The 20,938-nt window shown below is 37.7% G+C and overlaps 1 protein-coding gene across 1 annotated transcript in view; it reads right to left on the bottom strand.

Annotated features, from left to right (window-relative positions):
- Nucleotides 1-20,524, bottom strand: part of SLC25A21 (solute carrier family 25 member 21) — a gene marked incomplete at its 5' end in the record, with an annotated part of 117,706 nt that extends 97,182 nt beyond the window's left edge. The window contains 2 exons of the mRNA XM_082485740.1: nucleotides 19,789-19,837; nucleotides 20,515-20,524. Coding sequence (XP_082341866.1) covers nucleotides 19,789-19,837; nucleotides 20,515-20,524 — 59 coding nt within the window. The remainder of the gene's footprint in view (nucleotides 1-19,788; nucleotides 19,838-20,514) is intronic.
- Between the last annotated feature and the right edge of the window lie 414 nt (nucleotides 20,525-20,938).

Consider the following 20,938-nt stretch of genomic DNA (forward strand, 5'->3'; position numbering starts at 1 on the left):
GTTACAACACAGTCTGTAGTTGAACCATGTGCGCAAGTGAACATGCTGGAGGAATGTCTTAATTAGAGTTCATATTTTAAGTCTTGCCTAGAGCAGTTACTAAGATCTGAATAAAAAATTACACTATAGACACTGAGAGGTGAAGGCACCTGTGTAGATTTTGGGAGGGTCAAGTCCAAGTCTGACTTCCCATTCAGGAAAGGAGAAAATTGAACTGGTTCTCTCACTTCTTAGCTATGTGCGATGATCAGAGTTTACCCTGTCGATTCTATCTTGGAATTAAGAATTTATTACATGGCTTCTTTATAGATATTAAAATGTATCATTGATGCACATCTTAATTTATGTCAATTTCAGAAATACATATATAACAATATATATTTCCCCAACGGCTTTGAAGTTTTTCACGGGCTCTCTGGATTAGCACCTGAATACTCAAGGAACACGTGACTGCTGCTGTGCCCATCATAGTTTACTTCAGTGACCATGAAAATGAGGACAAATAGATCAAACTATGGTGAGCTTCTGTTTAACTACATGGCGGAAACCAGCACAGCTGGAGGCAATTCTTAGCAAATTGATCAGAATTCCTTTACTTTAACTACAGCTTAACTAATAAATAGACTTCCATAATTTTCTGCAATCAATCTAAATGTATTTGCAAAATTAGTGAAACATTTGATCTTGAAATGTTCACTAAATCTTAAGTATATATTTTTGAAGAACTTACACGGTTTACCTTTCTGCCAAATTGGAAAAGAATAACTGTTTATAATAAATTCTTGTTAACTAAGTAAACTTTGTAGACGATGCATGTTCATAATTAATTTGCTATGTAACAAAACTGGCTGCTTTTTTTCCTTTTCAAAATTCAGTATTAACTTTTTTTACTGGGTTTGTATTCTGTTTGGGTTTGGTTTTTGTTTTTGTTTTTTTTTTTTTTTTTTTTTAAAAGATATTTTTGTATCAACTTTGGAACTAATAGTAATCCCACTGAAAATCTGAAACGACTGTATGCATATTGATGCTCTTCTTTTGCCATTTTTTAAAGTAAGCACACTTCATCCAACAATCCAGGCATTTTCCTGGATGGATCTGTTTCTTTTAAGGGGCTTTTCAAATATTCTGTGAACAAGACAATCTTGAACTCCCTTTGAACATAACAGGCACTTGGAAAATTAAATGAAAATACACTTTTAAAAAATGTAATTGATCTGGCTTTCACCCTTTTCACGATTATTTCTGCAGTTGCAGACTGGCAAAATCTGAAAGTAATAGAAACATCCTATTTGCTAAAATAAACGAATACACTGAACTCTTTTTTACTAAAAGCCCATGTTGCAATCCCTCCTAAGGGACAAAAAATAACAAGAAAAAGATGGAGTTTGAAGTCAAAGCAAACATAAAAGCTTTACTTACAAAAAATCAATTACACACCCCAATTTGTTTTTACCAGCAGCCAAAGGAAAACCTGGTTAGCATGTTGCAGGATCCAAACACCTTGGATCTACATGTTTCACCAACTTTTACATTATGGCTATTTCTAAGAAACAAACTAACAATTAGAGACACCTGTTAAAAGTGCCTGTGCTCTGTTCACACTTCATGTAGTGTCTTAAAGTGACAGCATATTAAAATGTCAATGCAATTCTTTTGCATTACAGAAATATTTATAACAACAGAAAGTGCAATTAAATTCTCTGCTCCTAAGGACTTGTACTCAACTTGCTTAGCATACAAGAAATGTGCTAAAATACACCGGTGTAGAAAGGAAATCTATTGAAAATAAAGATTATAATACTACAAAATGCAAAAGTACAAAAGAGACAGAAAAAAATTGGTATATAGATTACACCCCCCCCTCAATTTTATGTACTTATTAAGCACGTAATATATTTCTTCTATAGATAGTCCAGCATTTTTTGACGTATAGGCCCATATTGCAAAGTGAGCATTGCAGATATAAGAAATATAACCACACTGAAATTATTTATTCAAAATTTTGGCTTTGATTATGTGCCCAGACACTATACAACTTCCACACCAATGAAACATTCTTTGAATTTGACCCCCCCCCAGCATAGGCATATGTGCCTAACTCATGTCAGAAATTTCTGAGTGGGAACTAAGCCACATTATGGACCATACCTGAGAAACAGAATAAGATAATACTCCTTCAAACAGTTTCTACAGATCCTTTTTGTAGAGATCACTCATACAGTGACGGTGCATTTGCAGCAAAGTTAAACAAAAATTCCAGCTTGATACAGTGGATTGCTAGTGGAAAATTTCACTTTGAAAAACTTGTTGGAATTTTCCTCTAAATTGACAAATACAAAATTTTTCATGTATCAAAACTGAACTTCTAACAAAAACTGGCTTAAATATTCCATGTCGTGAACTCAAGACCATGCAGACAGTCAGAGCAGAACATCTAAAATACTCCAGCCCTATTTCAATGCTCAGTGGAGTACGAAGGGTGCTGCTGTGCTGCTCAGTCTTGTGGCAGTGCCCTAGTGAAAGGTAAAATTAGACTGTCCTTTAAGACGTTTCACATTTTCTCATCTATTTCAAGTCACAGACATATATCATCCTGAGTTTCTAAAAAATCTCGCGTTATCAAATTATCCACCAATATTGGGTGTATATAACCCCCTCATTTTCTACGTGCCTTAGCATAGTTTCCAGGAGGATCTGCTCCATGATCTTGCCAGGCACAGAGGTGAGACTGATCGATCTGCAGTTTCCTGGGTCTTCCTTTTTTCCCTTTTTGAAACTGGAGCTTACATTTCCCCTTTTCCAGTCAGTAGGAACCTCACCAGACTGCTACGACTTTTCAAGTATAATGGAAAACAGCTTAGCAGCTTCATCCACCAGCCCATCCTTGTTGGGAAGGACAAGGTCCAGCATAGCTCCTCTACCACTTGGAGAAGGAAGGTGTCATCAATGCATTCCAAGAACTTCCTGGACCGCTTATGCCCTGCTGTGTTGTCACTCCAGTAGATATCAGGGTCATTACAGTCCCCCTTGAGGACCAGTGCCTGTGAATGTGAGGTTGCTCCTATCTGCTCCTATTTGTCAGGTCCTATCTGGTCAGGTGGCCTGTAGCAGACCCCCACTGTAATGTCACCTGGCCCTGCATTCCCATTAATCCTGACCCATAAGCTTTTGGTTGGCTCTTCATCTATCCCCAGGTGGAGCTCCATGCACTCCAGCTGGTCATTGATGTAGAGGGCAACACCCCCTCCTCGTTTCCCCAGCCTGTCCATCCTAAAGAGCCTGTATCCTTCCATTCCAACACTCCAGTCATAGGAGCCATCCCACCACATCTCTGTGATGCCAATGAGATCATAGCCCTGCAGGCATGTGCAAGTCTATAACTCCTCTTGTTCGTTCCCCATGCTACATGCATTTGTATAGAGGTATTTAAGCTGGTCCCCCTTGAAGCTGACTTACTGGCTGAACTGGCTGCAATTCCTTTGTGCTGCTCTCCAGGTGGCATTCTTTTGAGGTATTTTACCTGTGTTTCCCCCTTCGCTCCTATTATCTCAGGGGCCCCTGGCTCATCTCCATAAGACTTTGAGTGTGCTGTAGTGTACCAAGCACATCTTGGAGCAACAGACTGAGGGTCCTTGCTAACACCTCAGTGCTCTAACCTTGGTGTGTCGTCCCTTGGCTTGTCACAGGCAAGCCTGATGATAAACCCCTCCCCCATCAAGTCTAGTTTAAAGCTCTGCCAATAAGCCCTGCTAGCTCGTGAGCAAAGACCCTCATCCCACTTTGAGAAAGATGTATCCCACCTGATGTCAGCAAGCCTGGTGCTTTTTAGGCCATCCCATTCTCAAAAACCCCAAAATTGTGGCAGTGACACCAGCCGTGGAGCCATGTATTAACAGACTCAGCTTATCTGTTTCTTCCAATGTCCCTGCCCGCAACTGGAAGGAGAGAAGAAGAAATAACCTGCACCCCAGATTCCTTTACTGACCATCCCGAGGCCCTGAAGTCTCTTTTAATTGCCCTTGGACTATATGTTGCGACTTCATTGCCACCCACATGGAAGAGCAGCAGTGGGTAATAGTCTGAGGGCTGTATCAGGCTAGGAAGTTTCCTAGTGATGTCCCTAACCCAGGCCCCAGGGAGGCAGCAGACTTCCCTAAGAGGAGGGTCCACCTGTCATATTAGACCCTCTGTTCCTCTCAGAAGGGAGTCGCCTACAACTACGCTATATATAACTTTTCTTCCTCATGGAGGTGGTCGTTATACAGGGGGTAGGCTTTCCGGTCCTAGCAACTCCTCTGGTGTAGTTGGACCGTCACCCACATCATCCATTCCTCCCTTTTTTCCATTCCATAGGGATTAAAACCTTTATGGTGTTCTTAGGACTGCTGCAAAGACTGCTCGCACAGTGTTCAGAATATATGAAGTACAAGGAGCATTCAGCATCTGTATCACTTCTGCAGTTTCATACTAGGTTCCAAAGCAGTAGCTTTGTCATTTTGAAATCTGAAAAGTTTACTGAAAATTCTAATGATTGATGTATACCCAAAAGATATTTTCTTCTAACATATTTGTCTCTGCTTTCTGAAATACGACTCATCAAAACTTTAGCTCACCCAATGTCTATTTATTCTGTTTTATTATGCTCTGGATAAAAATCCTGGTTTATTTTTCAAATAGAGAAGCTTTCAAACATCAGTATTTCAAGAAAGCTGTATGTTTAGAAGCCAACTTGTCTGCAGATAGCAAAATAACCTCTTTCCAAAGGCTTCTGGGTATTTATTCACATCAATTGAAATTGGTGCAACTGCATAAATTATGTCTTCCAAAGGCACCTGTGAATTGGCCTTCTGCTGTACCGGTTTTATGATTTGTCACCCAAGATTGAAGTTTACATTATCCTTAAGCAATGTGATTAAGTGGGAGGAAGGACTGTGGGCCAAGCTTTTCAGAGCTGTTTCGTGTAGTTCCACTGCACTCCGGCTAGCCAAGAATAGTGGAACTGTTTAGCCCCAGCACACATAACAACTCTGGGAGCTGTTTTAATTGATGCTGAATTCCTGTTAGTCACAAGGGTCTGTCCTGGCAGCCACAAAAAGCTGAACTATAAAAGACATTCTGACCATTGACTTCTTTCCAGAATTACCTATTCCCATATAAGAGTTTGTGAGGAACAGGTGAAGCCGTCATTAACCCACCTCTATACCACCTACCACCTAAGGATTTCTGTTCCATTAAGAGAATTTTCCAGTGCCAAAATCTCCCTCAAGGTCCCTTGAGCTGTCAGAATAGCATAAAAGGACAAGAGTAAGACTTTGCCCTTCCTCTTCAACAGCTCTAAATACTTCTGCTGTATACATTTCTACAAAGGCTGCAAAGTGAGTAAGTAGAAATGGCATCATTAATGCATTTAATTGATCTCTAAATATTGTTCGGCTAATCAGGGAAAGGTTTCATGTATAGTAGCTTCTGTAGCAGAGCCAGCTGAAGATACCTTGTTCCACAGGTGTGATTTTCTCTGGGATTATGTTGTTTCTAACGGATGAGATGCTTTTCATGTTACTCAGAATGCATGTGAGCATGATACACCCATCATCATCCTTTTATTTCTTTTCTGATGATTTGTCATGCCAATCAAATAGTGGACTGAAAGGGGCTGGCTGAGTCACTGAATTCAGCCCTTGTTATCATAGGCAACTATGTCATATATGCCTTTAAAAGTCACTTGACCCAAGAAAGTGACTGAGCTCTACTGTAAAGATAGTTACAAGGCTTTTTGCCTCCACAGCACCTACTAGAAAGGTGCTCCGCAACCTTGTTGAGATACCTAAAAACTAATTCCTGGTCTTAAATACATTCAGGAGAATTTAGATTGTTATTTTTGTCCTAATATTATTTATAAGAAGACAAAAGATCAGAAGGCCATCCATCCTGATATCTAGTCCTTGCCAATGGTCGACAGGCAATCATTAGATCAGTGTATGCCAAGATGACAATTATATACCCTCTGTATTTCCAGGTTCCATGATTCTGGAGCTCAAGCTTCTTTTTAAGTATGTCCTTGCTCTCTCCTGTGTGAGAGCATCTAACTATGGGAACAAGTTTTATATATGGCCCCATACTCATTTGTATATCCAGGTTTACTTCCTAGCTAGGGCAGAACACTTCAGGTTCCGTTTTTCTCATGCTGCTCAGCAGAACTGACTGAAAACCTCACACCACTGCCTGCAGAGAGAAGTCTCAGTTTATTTCCTTCTGTATTCCTCCCTCTCCAACTACACTTAGTCTTTACTGGACAGTTTTTTTAGTTTTGTGGTTTTTTTTTTTTTTAAATTATTATTTATTTATTTTATTTTTTTCTTCTTGTTATTCTTGAATTAGTTTTTGACCAAGTCAGAAAGCTGAATCTGCTGAATGAAGGGCTGGCATGAGGAAGTGTGAGGCTCCTTTTAGCAGCCATGAATTATTGTATCTGCTGAAGCTGTAACACGAAATTTCAACCCTAATTACATGTTTCACAGAAAAGTCAATGCCTTTTTGTAATGTGCAATCATTTGTCATGCTAATAATACCAAGCAACTTTTGCAATATTGTGCAATTTTATTAACAGGCAACTTCAGGAATCCTTTATTCATTCAATTTTGGCAAAGTATTTAGCCAAATGAATTAAGTATTGCAGAACTAATAAATGAGTACTCTGAAGAACAGGAATTAATTTACCCATGATTTAAATGGTTTCGTGCCCCTGATTTAAGCTGTTCCATGAGCAGTTGAACTGATGTAAGAGTTGACCTGAAACAAAACAGGGAGGTTTCACCCTCAGTTCCTCATCCCCTATTCCTACTCCTTTTTCACTGTGTGGTCCTGCTCCTTTCTCTGTGACAGTTGTGATGCTCACTGAACCCTTCCAATTAGCTGATCAAAAAATCCATCAGAAATTGTACCAATTAGTCTTTCCCTAGGATGATATGTTGTATAGCCCCACGGGAAACTACAACAAGGTCTACAGCTTGTGTAAGGAGTGTTGCTGACATGAGGGAGACAAACATCTTGTCCTTTTAGCAACAATGAATTGCAAAACTGGAATTTCCTGTCTCATGAAATTGAAAACTGAATTTCATTATATCCCTAAATTTCCTAAGATAGATGCCATATACTGTTACAATGCATTATCTGTATAACAATAGAATTGTAAGCTGTTTCACTTCTTAGATATGTCAAATTTTTCCGAGAATAAAACAATTTGGCAAGAAAAAGAAAAAGAAAGGGATACAAAAAGGAAAGGATGCATTGCTATTCATTTAAAAATTCACCTTTAAATGGCTAAATTAGGAAAGTCTTTTACCTACCTAACATTCTTGCATTATTTTTATTCCCTCTGTGGTGTAACTCAACTTATGCTTTCAGAGGAATATTTTTGCCCATATTAACTGGACTTCATATTCTATGAGAAGATATAGCACAATGAAGTACATTCTATCAGATGAGATAGAAAAAATGGCAATCATACAAATAAAAGTTCATATTTAACTTGGAGGCATAGTAAATAAATATGTATATACCTTTTATCAGGATGCAGCTTTGCACTACAACAGAGCTGACCTACCAGTACGCAGCCACTAAAAAACAAATACTTTTTAATAGCTTGATTTTCTGACATCTCATCAAGCTGAATCGATTTCCTCCGCAGTTTTGAAATTGCTAGATCTGACATAACAGAAATGGTGGGACCATAGTGCATACACTAGAGAAGGGAGTCGGGTGGCAAGGGACCGCAAGCAGGACTAACTCTTTCAGTGTCAGACCACCCTTTCATTAGATTAAATATAAGATCACAATGACAGTGTATACACACATGCCTTTCATGCATACCTTTAGCATACAGTTTGGTGGTTGCCACTGATGACCTGTCTGGGTTGCCCCCTTCTTTGTCCTGGTATTGCCTGTTACACAATTGGGTGAGGAACCAGTTCAGGAAACCAAGCTGGTAAAAAAGAAACCCAACCAGAAAATGATTAATCAGTTTTCTGCTGTGCCAGCTCCCTGAACTGCCACTGTACGGCAGTGTAAGTGTCAAGGGAACAAACGTAATTCCAAAAAATTGAGTTTAAAATGTTGTGGAACCACATTTTCTAATGAAATATGCCTTCCTTCACTTCTTTCTAAGATATAAAAAAAGTCAAAAAAGTATTTTCCTTTTTGCTTTTCCTTTCCTAATTTGTATTCCCGTTTAGCAATCTCAGCTGCGACACCTGGGCAGATGCTAGATGGAGAGTATCACACGTAGCACTCAAAAGGGTATCATCCCCCTTCTCTCTGTTACAGACCCTGAACTACATCGTGTAACAGATGGGCATTTGCAGCACTTTCTAACCGCTCCGCTGCAAACGCGTATATGGCAGCCAGTATACCCAGGGGATAGCCGGGCACTATTTTGCCCCTGCTCCAGATTTAGGGAAATGGATAAAAAGTTATAAGGAATGGCAGTACTTCTGTAGTTACGAGAAGTTAGTACTGCTATGGATCAACGATCCATTGCTGGGATAAGGGAAAACCAGAAAAGGTCACAGTGCCTCTGAGGCACAATCCCTTCTGTGTGTTGCTCTTCAGCTGGTGCCGCTGAGCTCTGCCCCGGCTCAACTCTGGTTGTAAAAGCACAATCTAACCCGCTGCCTTCTCACCAGGGAGTCATCAGCTTACTACAACATTGCAGCAGCTAAAAACTTGCAAATATTTCCTTAGGTTTTGGGTTGTTTTTTTTTTTTTTTTACTCTCTTGAGAAATAAATTCAAAAGACAGCTCTATTGTGCCAAGATTATTTTGGAGATGGTATTTTACTTGCATCCTACTCAACATGAAGACTCTTGTTTCTCAAAACCCCCTCTAGACCTAGAATACACACTGATGCATCTGCTCATAAAAACATACAAAAAGCATAGTTCATAAAGATATTATCTCTCTTTTTATTTATTTAGAGATTTACTTGGCACTTACTGGCCTAATGCAGTTATTTTAGGGACATACTTAAATACTGTATTAATGGCCAACTTCTCCGAGAGAATTATTGGCATTGCTACAGTTACATTGTGCTTCCAACACATACAGCTTTATTCTCTTGTATCCATAGCTTCTAAAAGCTAGCTCAAATACAAGTAAGGAAAAAAAAGAAAAAAAAGAAATGTAGAGGTAGAAAATTTCTATTTATTGTAAATGAAGACATTAAATGGTGATTTTCTATACTTCAACTATCTCCCACTCATTTTACTACATGACCAAATACTATTGAAAGTAAACAGTTTTTTTTCCTTTTACTTTATTATTTCTTTTTAAACAAAGTGGTTCCTTGCTTGTTTTATTTTAGGCATGTTCCATCCATGGTTAGAAATCAGGCATGACAGTGGTCTAATGCAAAATTTTTGTCCGTGGAGAAATCAGGCATGACCACAGTCTACCCCTGAATGTGATCTTAATGTTTTATACCACTGACAAATCATTAACATCTGTTAATAACTCACCCAGCTGCTTTGTTAGATTGTTTTAAAAATCTTATGTACACCATAAATGTCTCCGTCTCGTAGCCTATGTAACCTTTCCCAGCTGCTCAATCCTTACTTAAAATATTACTTTAAAATGCATACATTTTTAAAACCATCCCATTTCTTTGTCTCCAGACTACTTTTGTAACTCTGCTAACATCTGTTCATTTCCACTCCCCAATTCCCATCTTAAATACTTATTTTCAGCGTGTATTTTTCTTGTAAATACAATCCCATGTACTTTCTCACCTCCTAGCCCTCCACTTTCTGCTTTCCGCTCTTGCTCTCATTCCACTCTATCCCTCATGGTTTCACTTGACTCATTATGTTTTAAATACAGGGCTGACAGAGAGAAAAGATTATTTAAAGAACTTCTTTGATTATCTCACGCTAATTTAGGCTTGGGAAAAAGAAAGAGGGGCATGCCATGCATCAACTCTGTCTAAAGAGAGTAAACAAAGGGAAAGGGGAACAATGTACAGTAAAGGGGGTGTAGGTAGTCGTTAGGGATGAACTGCATAATGGAAATATTGGAATATTGGAAAATACTTCCTGGCTGTGGGAAGCAGTAGGCTGTGCAGGAGCCTCTCAAGGGAGTTAGAGGGAGCTTGTCACCTGGCATACTTTAAAATGGGCTGCACAAAGCTGTGGTTTGGGACCAAGCAGCTGACAGAAGCAGGGATTAAGCAGAGGAGCGGAATGGAGCAGAGAGGCTGCTGAACTCAGCACCAGGATGGGGATTTCTGAGTGTCGGTACAGCAGTGGCAGGAGGCAGGACATGATGGACACAGACTGTAACACCTCATTTGGGAACTGGCTGTGATTTTAAGTGCTGGCTCTACTGAAGTGGTCTAAACTGCCTCCAGTACAGCCCTGGATAAAACGCTAGCAGTTCTGGTACCATTCCTCATTGCCATGAACTGGCACATGAATAGGAGAATAGATCCCCCATGTCCAAAATAAATAAATCATATTCATAAATGATGTACAGGGTAGTCCAGATTACATTGAGCACTAAGACTCTTAACGTTATTTCTTTCTCACTATTAGAAAATAAGGCTTACTGAGGCAATTTACGTAAAAGGTACATTACCATCAGTTATAGTGAGTCCTTTTTTTTTTTTTTTTTTTTTTTTGACAGCAATACAATAGCATATCCTGAGGCTGTGGGAATCTAAACAAAATAACTAAACACACCTATTGTGTTTAACACAAACCATGACACACACTATAATACTATAGGGTATTTTCTGTACAATTATGGCTATCTTTTTCCAGATCGGTCAGCTGACCCACAGATCCAAAATGTTTCAAACTGAATTTCATTTTTGTCATGAAGATTTGGTCATGGTTTCTGAGTCATGTAAGCGTCCCGGTTATCTGTAGAAATCCTGAGATACTACAAAGAGAATCCAAGTGTTTCTACACTGTCTCTTATTTCTTTGGTAGGTTTTAACTAGGGAAGCCGCCAACAATGATTGTATTTTAGACCACATTTAGTCCTAGGTTCTCTCCCTTTTCTTCCTTTCCCCATCAGACAGTGCAATGAAAAAAGAATTATCCTGTCATACCTGTAACCCATGGCATAGTTCTTCCCCATAATTACAGTTTTGGACCTCTTTTGTCACATTTGCTACCCTGTCACAACCTATTCTGTCTAGAAGAGACCAGAATGTAGTCTCATATTATGAAAGGAAATATTTTCATAAAATTAAAATAAAAACAAAAGGAAGGAAAATTCAGAGCTTTCTTGGATTTAAACTGCAGCTGTACAATGTGCAGCCCATGAAATCACAAAATGCAGTCTACACCACCCTCTTGCAACTGCATCATGAGGACAGCTAATCAACTGCAGGTTTTTCCAGTGCTAGGGAACTTAAACATGAAGAAACTTCACTTTCTCTACCAAGGCAGATGCTGTACCAGTAAAACCAAATATATCTGTGTACATTTATCTTTAAAACATGTAAATATATAGATGCAGATTATAGAATAGAAACCCTCAGGGTCTTGACATGTTACGTTCTGCCCTTGTAGTTGCCAGGAAATGTTTACATGAATTTTGTAAGTACTGAAAATCCAAACACAGAAAGAATATAGTGCTCAGGCATTAGAATGAAAGCAAAATGTAAATTAAGGGATCTCAAATTAACTATTTTAGCTCATTGTCCAAATTGAAGAAAAAAAAAAAAAAACAAGCACAAAATTATTAAAAGAACAAATGCATGTTTATGTTTTGCAGTGTCCGTAAGGAAAAGCATTGTCACTAGGCAGGATGGATAATATTCAATATGCCTTTCAGCATGATTTCCATTTATTCCTCAGATCAGCTGCACAAGGAATCATCTGTAAGGGTCCTACAAGACAGAGCTGTGCTTGGGGTACGTAAAAGGACATATGGAAAGATGCACCAAACCAAAAATCTCAAACAATATTATATGCTGCACTTTGAAGAGGATTAAGGCCGCTTCATGTCAGCTTTGGTCCAGCTTCTTTCCAGAAACCTAAAACACACCTTCTGCATCTACTGGGCTTAGAAGAAAATATGAAAGAAAACCACCACACATTCCCTCTCGTCAGTCCTGGTTGCTCAGGCATTCTTTTTCTTTTGCTCTCTGTGGGAGACTGTCCACTTGCTTCCTCTCCTGGAAAGCTCATCCTCTCATCTACTACTGCCTTTCTCCTCAGTGCTCCTATGATGGTCTCAACACTTGCCTCCTGCACAAAGAGCCATTTCTCTTCTTTCCCACGTAAGGGACCGGACAGCTGCACCCATGTAGTATGTAGATAGCTAATTAGGCATCTAGAGTTTTCATTTATTTTAATATATTCACCTAACAACCTCAGAAACAAGGAAAGGATTCTTTAAAAGTGAAATAGAGATTTTTGTTGAGTGACTCAAGAAACTGAGGGTAGTTTTCGTAGGGCCAGTGAAATGGCACAGATAATGTGTAACCCAAAGCATGCCACGCTGTCAAATGGAAATTGACAAACTTCAGTTGTTTAAGAAAGCACCTACTATTAATTAAGAAAACAGAGTAAATGTCAGAATGCTTAAATAAAATCAAGGAAAAGCTTGAAAAAGAGATCTCTGGCAGTCTGATTTGATGATGTACAAATTCAGTTTCTATCAAAGAAGGGATACGATTATTCTAAAATCAAGAAACAATATACGTTATAGTTTTTACAAAAATCTATACTGATTTGAAATAGGGATATTATTAAGCAGTTCTGCCATTTGACCACAAATAACACAGTATCACATGAGGAGATGATGAAGCTGCATTTATACAGCTCCTTTTATCCCAAAGGATCTCGACACTCTTTATAAAATATACATATGGTATGCCTATGAATACAAAAAACCCCATATAGGAACAGAAATCACTTTGACCAGCACTGCAAATCAGAGCATCTGTTTAACAGTGCACATCAATATTGTTCTTTAATTCAGGGAAAGATTTAAATTGGAATAGTATATCTAGCAGGAATTATTAGCCTGTGTGCCCTTATTAATTCCTAACAGATTCTACATGCAAGGAAAACAAAGGGCAACTTACAGAGCCCTGCATCACATCCACATCCAAATTATTGTAAACTTGAGATAAATTCTTATTGCACAAAAGTTGGATCCGTAAGAAAATATTCAAAGTATTTCAATGCCGGAATTCAAACGCCAAAACCAGAGTATAAGCTACAATATGCACACAAACCCTATGAACAATTGTGCCAAAGGCCACTGATAAATCAAGTAAAACTAATCCCAGGGAAAAGCCTTGACATTTGGTTGAAATAAGGACATTAAGTTGAGTTGGTCAGGGATTATCTTTACTAGTTGGTTTTTTTTTTTTTTTTTCCCTCAAAATGAAAAAAACATTTCCCGGGAAATGATCAGTTTCAATACGTTTTTATCCACTTCTTTTAGGTTGCAATGGATGTCATTCTCTACATTTTCAACCCCAAACTTCTGCTTTCTTAGTTCAAAATTACTTAAAAGTAGTTGAAAAGGAAAAAAGAAATGGAAGTGAAAACTTCCATAATTCAAAATTAATTAAATGAAGAGTTTCGTTGGCCAAAACTCATTGTTTTCCTAACAGTCTTCTGAGAGTTCAACTGTTCATTCCAACAGCGAATTTTTTTGGTATCCTGATAATTTTCCCAGGACAGGAAGACTATTTTCTGCTTAAAACTGTTATGAATCTAAGTAGAGCAGTTTGCATCAAGTAACATGAACTTAACGTGGCCTGATGCAAACCAAGTGAGCTATGGCCATTTGGAAATGGTAACATTGTATAAGGACAATGAACTCTTCCTTAAACCAACATTTTACAGACACAGGCTCCACTACTGCTCACTCAAACAAAAAAGACCAGAAATCAAAGAGGAATTAATGATATAAAGGAAGTAGCTCTTGCAAAACAACAGATGGAATGAGATCGGAAACACATGTAGTAAGCTGAACTTTTTTAATAAGACCAAAATGACAGAATTGGAACAAAGGAACAAAATGGATAAACATGCACACAAATCAGCAGAACAGTTGCTAACTGGAAATGGGTCTGTAATGCAGAGTCCAAATCTGGACTTAGATCCCAAATTATTTCCTAATTTTAAAGAGTGGCAAACCATAAAATCTCTATCGTGACTAGATGAAAGCTTTCCCCAAAGTTTCTAAGGTGAATTATTTCCCTCATTTTTTTAATGCTGATATTCTGGATCACACAGAAGATGGAAAATTAGTTCACATGAATATTCTGATCTAGCACTGAACTGTGTAAAAAGGTGTTAAAGTATAAGCAACGTGGCCTGCATCTTCCCAGATTCTGCCAAAGGTGAGAAACAGTTTTAAGAAAAAAACAAACCAGGGAGGTTGAATATGTTGATCATGAAAACAAGCTATACTTATTAACTTCTTGTCCTGATAAATTGAAGTAAATGCTTTTGAAAGAGTGCCTCCCGGATCTCTCTTAGGTATTGCTTTCCAAATTGCACACCCATCCCAATGCAAGGCTGTGTTATGAAGACACAGTATGTCTGAAAATAGAAGAGATTGTTTAAATAAAAAGCAAAAAAAAATTAAAATCAGCTGGAACTGTCATTGTTTGAACTAACCAGAGAAGTATTAAAATGCTGCCCATTGAATATATGTTTAATTTGTTAGGAAACAAGTTACTCTGATGATTCTCCTGATAAAACAATAAACTAGACTTTCTCCAAGTCCTTTAGATGGTAGTCGGCTTATGATAACATTTACCACTCTTCGAATACATTGTCTGGAAGTAAAAAAACCTTAATCCTCAAGTGGTATGAACTTGTCTGTCTCCACTGAAGTCAACACAGAACTGGAGCACAATTTTGTATTAGTCTGACATGAGAGAAACCATCTTTCTTTCAAATATTTGTCTCAAAATGTATAGCAATGTCAAATTACTGCCAAAATGAAAGAGATAAGTAAATGATTCATCTAATCCACATAACATTTTTCCTATTCACAGGACTTTCAGACACAAATCTTTTCAGATGTGTTATGTCTTTGAAAGTTTTGGTGATGTCTTGTAATTTTTTCTCTATTATTTGAAAGCACTTAATTTGCACACATTTCTTCATATGTGTTTTCTATTAAATTCTGTCATGTAGACAATTGTTAAAAAAGTTACAAAGTACGGTTTCCATTTCCTAACTACACAAACCCAAGTGACATCCAAAATGACTATTGCTACTTCAATACATGTTTCACAGTTTGTATGAATACTTGCACAGGCAACACTGAAGTTTGTTTTCAAGAACAGTGGAGTCACTGAAATTCAGCTGTATAAATATCGGTGATAATCAACAAAAAAGAGAACGCACACGTAAAGGTAATAAACTTATCAATCTGAGGAAATATTAGCCAAAATTTTATTTCTATTCATAGTTCTAATTTTGCAATATCACTGTTGATTCCATGCATTTTTTGAGGTGTTAAAATGTAATAGCAAGGAAAATTATATGTTAGGGCATGTAGTTCAGAAGTTGTCAAGCTCCTGAAGATGTCAGTTTTATGCCAGCAACCCAGCAGTAGGTAAATTAAAAAAAAATGAACAGGTTTTTGTTCTGAAAATTCAAGCTGTTCAAAGCTATAGGACTACATCAGAACATAACATGGAGCCGTCAGACAGACCACAGTATCATCCTCCAGATATCAGTCAGGCTTGCTTGACTGATCCCTCAAACATTAGCTTTCCCTTGACTTCAGACAACTCCCTGTAATTCTCCCCCTTTCACTCACCAACTACACCTGTGAGCTGTCGCACAAGTATTAATTTTCCAACAATTAACCATTATTAAATTCTGAATTTTGTACATTTGCTAAAGCCAAAACATATGCCACTAGGGCACAAAGAATAAACTCTAGCTGGAAAAGCACTTCACTATTTTTAATTTTGAAGTAATACATATGACAATATCTTGTCCTATGTATCATGAGCTAACATACCCTTTTGTCATCCTTTGCTAAGTCTGATGGATGAAAATGACGTTACAGCCTGCATTACACTTGAGACCCAAAAAAGGGTCCAAAATAAGCAAAAAAAAATCTTTATCCAGACTAAGACACTTTTCTCCTCACTTTCCAGCAAAGAAAGATCATCTGGGTTTCTTAATTAAAACGTAGACCTTCTATGTCTTGACTGTATCTGTACCAGAAAACTCTTACTTGCTACTGCTCTCCCTGCTCATACATAGGCACGCCCATAAACCCGTACCAAATTCTGTAAAAGAACAGAGATTCAGTACTTTATTTAATCTACAGATGGCTAAATTCATCATACGGGTAATTGATAAATAAAACTGCTAACAGAGTCTCTGTTATACTGAGATGTTAAAAGTTTAGCACAATTTTTTTAACAGTGTCTCATCAGAAATACCAATACAGCGAGTAATTGAGAAAAGAGCCTTATTTCAAAGAATCAGCAGATTCATAGAGCTAAACCAGCGGATCATAGTTATCTCCATCTAACTAGTTTGCTCACATTAATGTCTTAAAATAATGATCTTTGGTGTTCTAATAGATAACAAAATAAAATTATTTTCAAATATACATTTAGCAAAATACACTCCATTAAGCTTTTGGGTTGTCTATAGTTTATAAACAGTATTTTTAGGTATATATTGTTCCTCCCTTGATGTGAGGAGATAAACCAGTCTAGCATTGTTACTGTAGAATAATAGAAAATTACTAAACACAGAAAAGATATTGCACAATGTTGTCACAAAAGAGCCAAACCATTTTCCAGAGTTTCAAAATAATCTCTGACAGGAACTTTCCTTTCTCCAATTTTTTATTAAAAACATACACACACACAAAAAAATCAATGAAGCAAAGATGCTAAGCCACCAGTCTAGTAGATGTGAGCCTTTGGCATCTTCTCTAAACTCCTTCAGAATGCTAACTTAGATCAAATAAGATTCCACTAATTTGAAAAGGCCACGGGACTCTTTCCACCAAACAAACACTTTATAGAAAAAAAGGCAGGAAATGCAAGACACCATAAAATTTAAGCAACAAATGGTGCTTTTATACATCCTTTCACCTAACCATAAGGAAAAAAAACCCAAACAAACCACCAAAGCTGTAATAGCTGGAAGTGATTAGGAAATGACAGATTATCAATACCACGTTGGAAAAGACTAAGTGCACTGCAGTACTTAGAGGCACTGCAACAAAGGAATAAAGTAAATGAAAATGCATTAGAAAACATTCTAAATCCAAAGTTCAGAATGAAAAATAATGTTTCATTTCAACTTCTCCAAGGCCATCAAAGAATTAATCTGCTATAGTAAACTTGGACTGTTACAAAATGAAAGGAAGTGGCGTGATGTTAGGAACATAGAATGGAATGATGAATGAGATCAAAGGATATTTTTTTTTTGGTTTTGTCATTGGCTATCAAAATGTAAGTATTTTCAAGTACTAACATCTGCTAAGATCAGCAGAAAAGTTACTGCAAAATCTGTGTAATATCCGTGAATACATTTGCATCAAGAAAACGCAGAAAAACTATCCCTTGGGTGCTGCCCACTTCTGCTAAGAGCTACAGCTAGCTCAATGGAAGAGTTGAGTTAACTCAACTTCACTTGAAGCTTCTTCAAATGAAGACATTTGCTTAATGGCTTTTTTACCTGATTCAGCCCCTTGGTTTCACCACAATCCATAATCTGATTTCTCCTGCACACCTATTGTTCTTGCATTTTTCCTGCTTTCTTCTTGAATTCCACTGTTCATGGACTCACGTTTCACGTTTAAAGAGTTTGTAATTTTTATCATGTTTTTTTAAATATTGATAAAGCTTCACAAACATCTCCTTGCACTCTTTAATGCTTTCCATTTCTGGACCTCAGACCTGATTAGCATTTTCACTACTAAAAGTACAACAAACCAGTAAAATCTGGAATAGAAATAGGGGAATCTGTCCTTGTCTTCTCTATGCGTGGTTTCTATCAGTAAGCTGAAAGTACATCTGTTGATTGCCAGTTTATCAGAACAGATGCACAATTAATGCTTTTTATGATATATGACATGTGGCATGTCCTAAATCATAAATGATTCTAAGGATATGTATTAAGTTCTTTCAACCAAGACTGGAGGCACGAGGATGTGTCGGATGACAACCTCAAAGGCACCATAGAAATGAGAAGTAAATCACTGATGCTGCATTTATATTACAGAAGAACATTACTTCTGGTTTAGTACAAAGAGGAAAACAGGAAGAGGTAAAACCAGAAGCTCGAGAGCTGTAGGTGAGTTACAGCACAGCCTACCAAAATGAAGTCACTAAAGCACATCTCATGAGGACCACATGACAGCAAAGCAAGACAGGTTTTTTTCTTTCTAATTTGGTCTTTGTTTGGCTTGTACCCTGTTGTTTCTGTGTCTTTAGTTTCAGTCTTTTTATGTAAATATTGTTTTAATAGCAAGATCCAAGTGGTACTTGGAGGGGCAGAGAGGACCCTTGAAACTACGAGGTGTATGGTCTTTATATGAATCAATGTATTCCATATTATGAAGGCATACAGAAGAATTGCCTGTGCTAACTCCAGGCCCCGAGCAGTACCTACAGCACCTCACCAGCAGTTAACATGGACAAACCCTGCGTTACCGTCCTCTGGTGTTGGGCAATGACCACTGACAGATGGTCTCCTTCTGCAAAATACAAGCTGCAGAAAAGTGTATCTCAAGGTCTTAGGCAAAGCCCAGAATGTGACTTAAACAGAAGCTAAAAATACATCTGTAATGAGCTCGCACGTTGGCTAACTGGAACTAGAATCCCAAGTCATAATTGACTGCTTCAAGCATATTCCAGAGACCACAGCTGTCCTCATCATTTGTTTGGGGCTGATTTATCTCCCAGTGAAGCTTTTCTGCCTACATGACTGAGACCTAGGATAAAGCTCCAGGAGCAGTATATGGTAATTATTGGCATTGCGTGTAACACACATGGCATGAAAGGTTTTCTCCTCCTTATTGAATGCTTCTGCATTCTGGTTTGCTTTTCACGTATAGTAACACTCACTTGTGAATTGATATGAAAACTCAAAAGCATAGAAAACCAAAAAGATATTCAAGAAATGAGAAACAACTATTCTTTTTCCAACTCAATATCAACATTAAAAAAAACCCCTCATTTGACCAAATTTTCCAGGTCACTTAATCTTTTATACTCACATAAGCACAAATACTCAGAAAAGAAAGTAGGGACAGATAAAAAGATAAAAGCATGAAGTTACTTAGCTTACAGAAAGAACATAGAACACCTTATTTTATTATTTAATCAGGTCTCAAAAATCTGTGAAAATTATTTTGGAAGCAATATGGTATTTCCCAATTACACATTAAAGAATGACTGCAGTGGAAGGTGTCATTGCCCTTGGCAAGGGGCTTGGAACTAGATGATCTTTAAGGTCTCTTCCAATCCAAATCATTCTAAGATTCTATGATACATATAGTAAGTGAATTTAACTATAGCCCGCTTCATGATACAAAATTAAAAATATACGCCATAGAATAAATTTAACACCTTTAGATGACCTCTAATCAGAAACATGTCACGCTATTCAAATTCCATCTGTCAAATGCTGTAGATACAGGCAAGTAAATATAAATGCCATTAAAGGCACAAGTTATCTTACTTGGAGAAGTTCTAGCGTTTTATTTTTTGCCAGCTCCTAGTCTGGATATCTTCCAGTGTCAACAAAACCTGTTCAAGCAGAATCTTACCTTGTTTTCACAACATCAAGGGGATGCATCAGGCAAATTTCTACAAGACCTATAAAATAATAATAAAAAAAGGCCTCATAAACATTTGTACAAATAGTAGTTTTACTTTTCATTGACTTTTGAATTTTGAAAAGTAAAATGAAAACCTAAATGTATCAATGATACAGTACTTATATACCTCATATATTAAACATATTCTTCCATAGGATATTGGAACCATCAGGGATTTTAGACAGTAAACGATGCTAGTTGTTCATTATAGTGGGGAAACTGAGAACTTAAGCTATGTGATCAATTTAATCATAGTTTTTGCTCAGTTTTGTGACTTAAGAACAGTGGGAACATTTGACTGGCACCATAAATAAATACATTAAGTCTTGCTGAAAGTAGTGAAGGAAGGGAGTTCAGGCTGGCACTGGCTTCTTTGTCATATAAGACTAATCCCTAAGGACACTGATATGCAAACCAGCGCTGGGGGCTCAGACGAACTTGATGTTAAGATGACAGCCGACTCCCAAGCTGGCTATCCGAGCTGCTGCCTTACTGGTTCTTGGCTCTGTCCTGCTCTGTGCTCACACCCATGTGCAGTCCTGCCTTTTCCACTTCCTGCTCCACTGCTTGTCATGAACACTTAAATTCACATGCTGGGGACTTCCAAGAAAGGAGGGTGTGAATAGCAAGGAGGGAATGCCAAGGAAGAAGAGATCCGGAAGATCCTGAACGCACCTGCCACCATCGGCTTCAAAGTCGGTTCTGTTATTTTTTCCACCCACCTGACACCTCAGGAAAAGTCCAGAAGTTTACCACGCACATTTTGCCCATGCTCCACAGCATACCTAGCCAAGGGAGAACTTTCAGAGCTTCTCTACATTTGCTTAAATTTTCTCGGCTTGTCTACTCCTCTGTTCGTTTCATGTATCACCCTCGTTCCAAACAGCAAACGTACAATAAAAAGATGTATTTATCAGGATCACAGTAAAAGTGTATTTTTCAGATCTGTCAATGTGCACAGATAATAAAAGCAACTACACATATCTTAAAGGATTTTGAAATGCTGAGAAAATACATACGTGTATGTCCAAGATAGTAGATTATCATGCTTTTGAACTTTCTCTGCCCTGGTTTATTAAGACTTTTAAGCATCCACAGT

Source organism: Vanellus vanellus (assembly GCF_965231255.1).
Source record: "Vanellus vanellus genome assembly, chromosome: 6".
NCBI lineage: Eukaryota > Metazoa > Chordata > Aves > Charadriiformes > Charadriidae > Vanellus > Vanellus vanellus.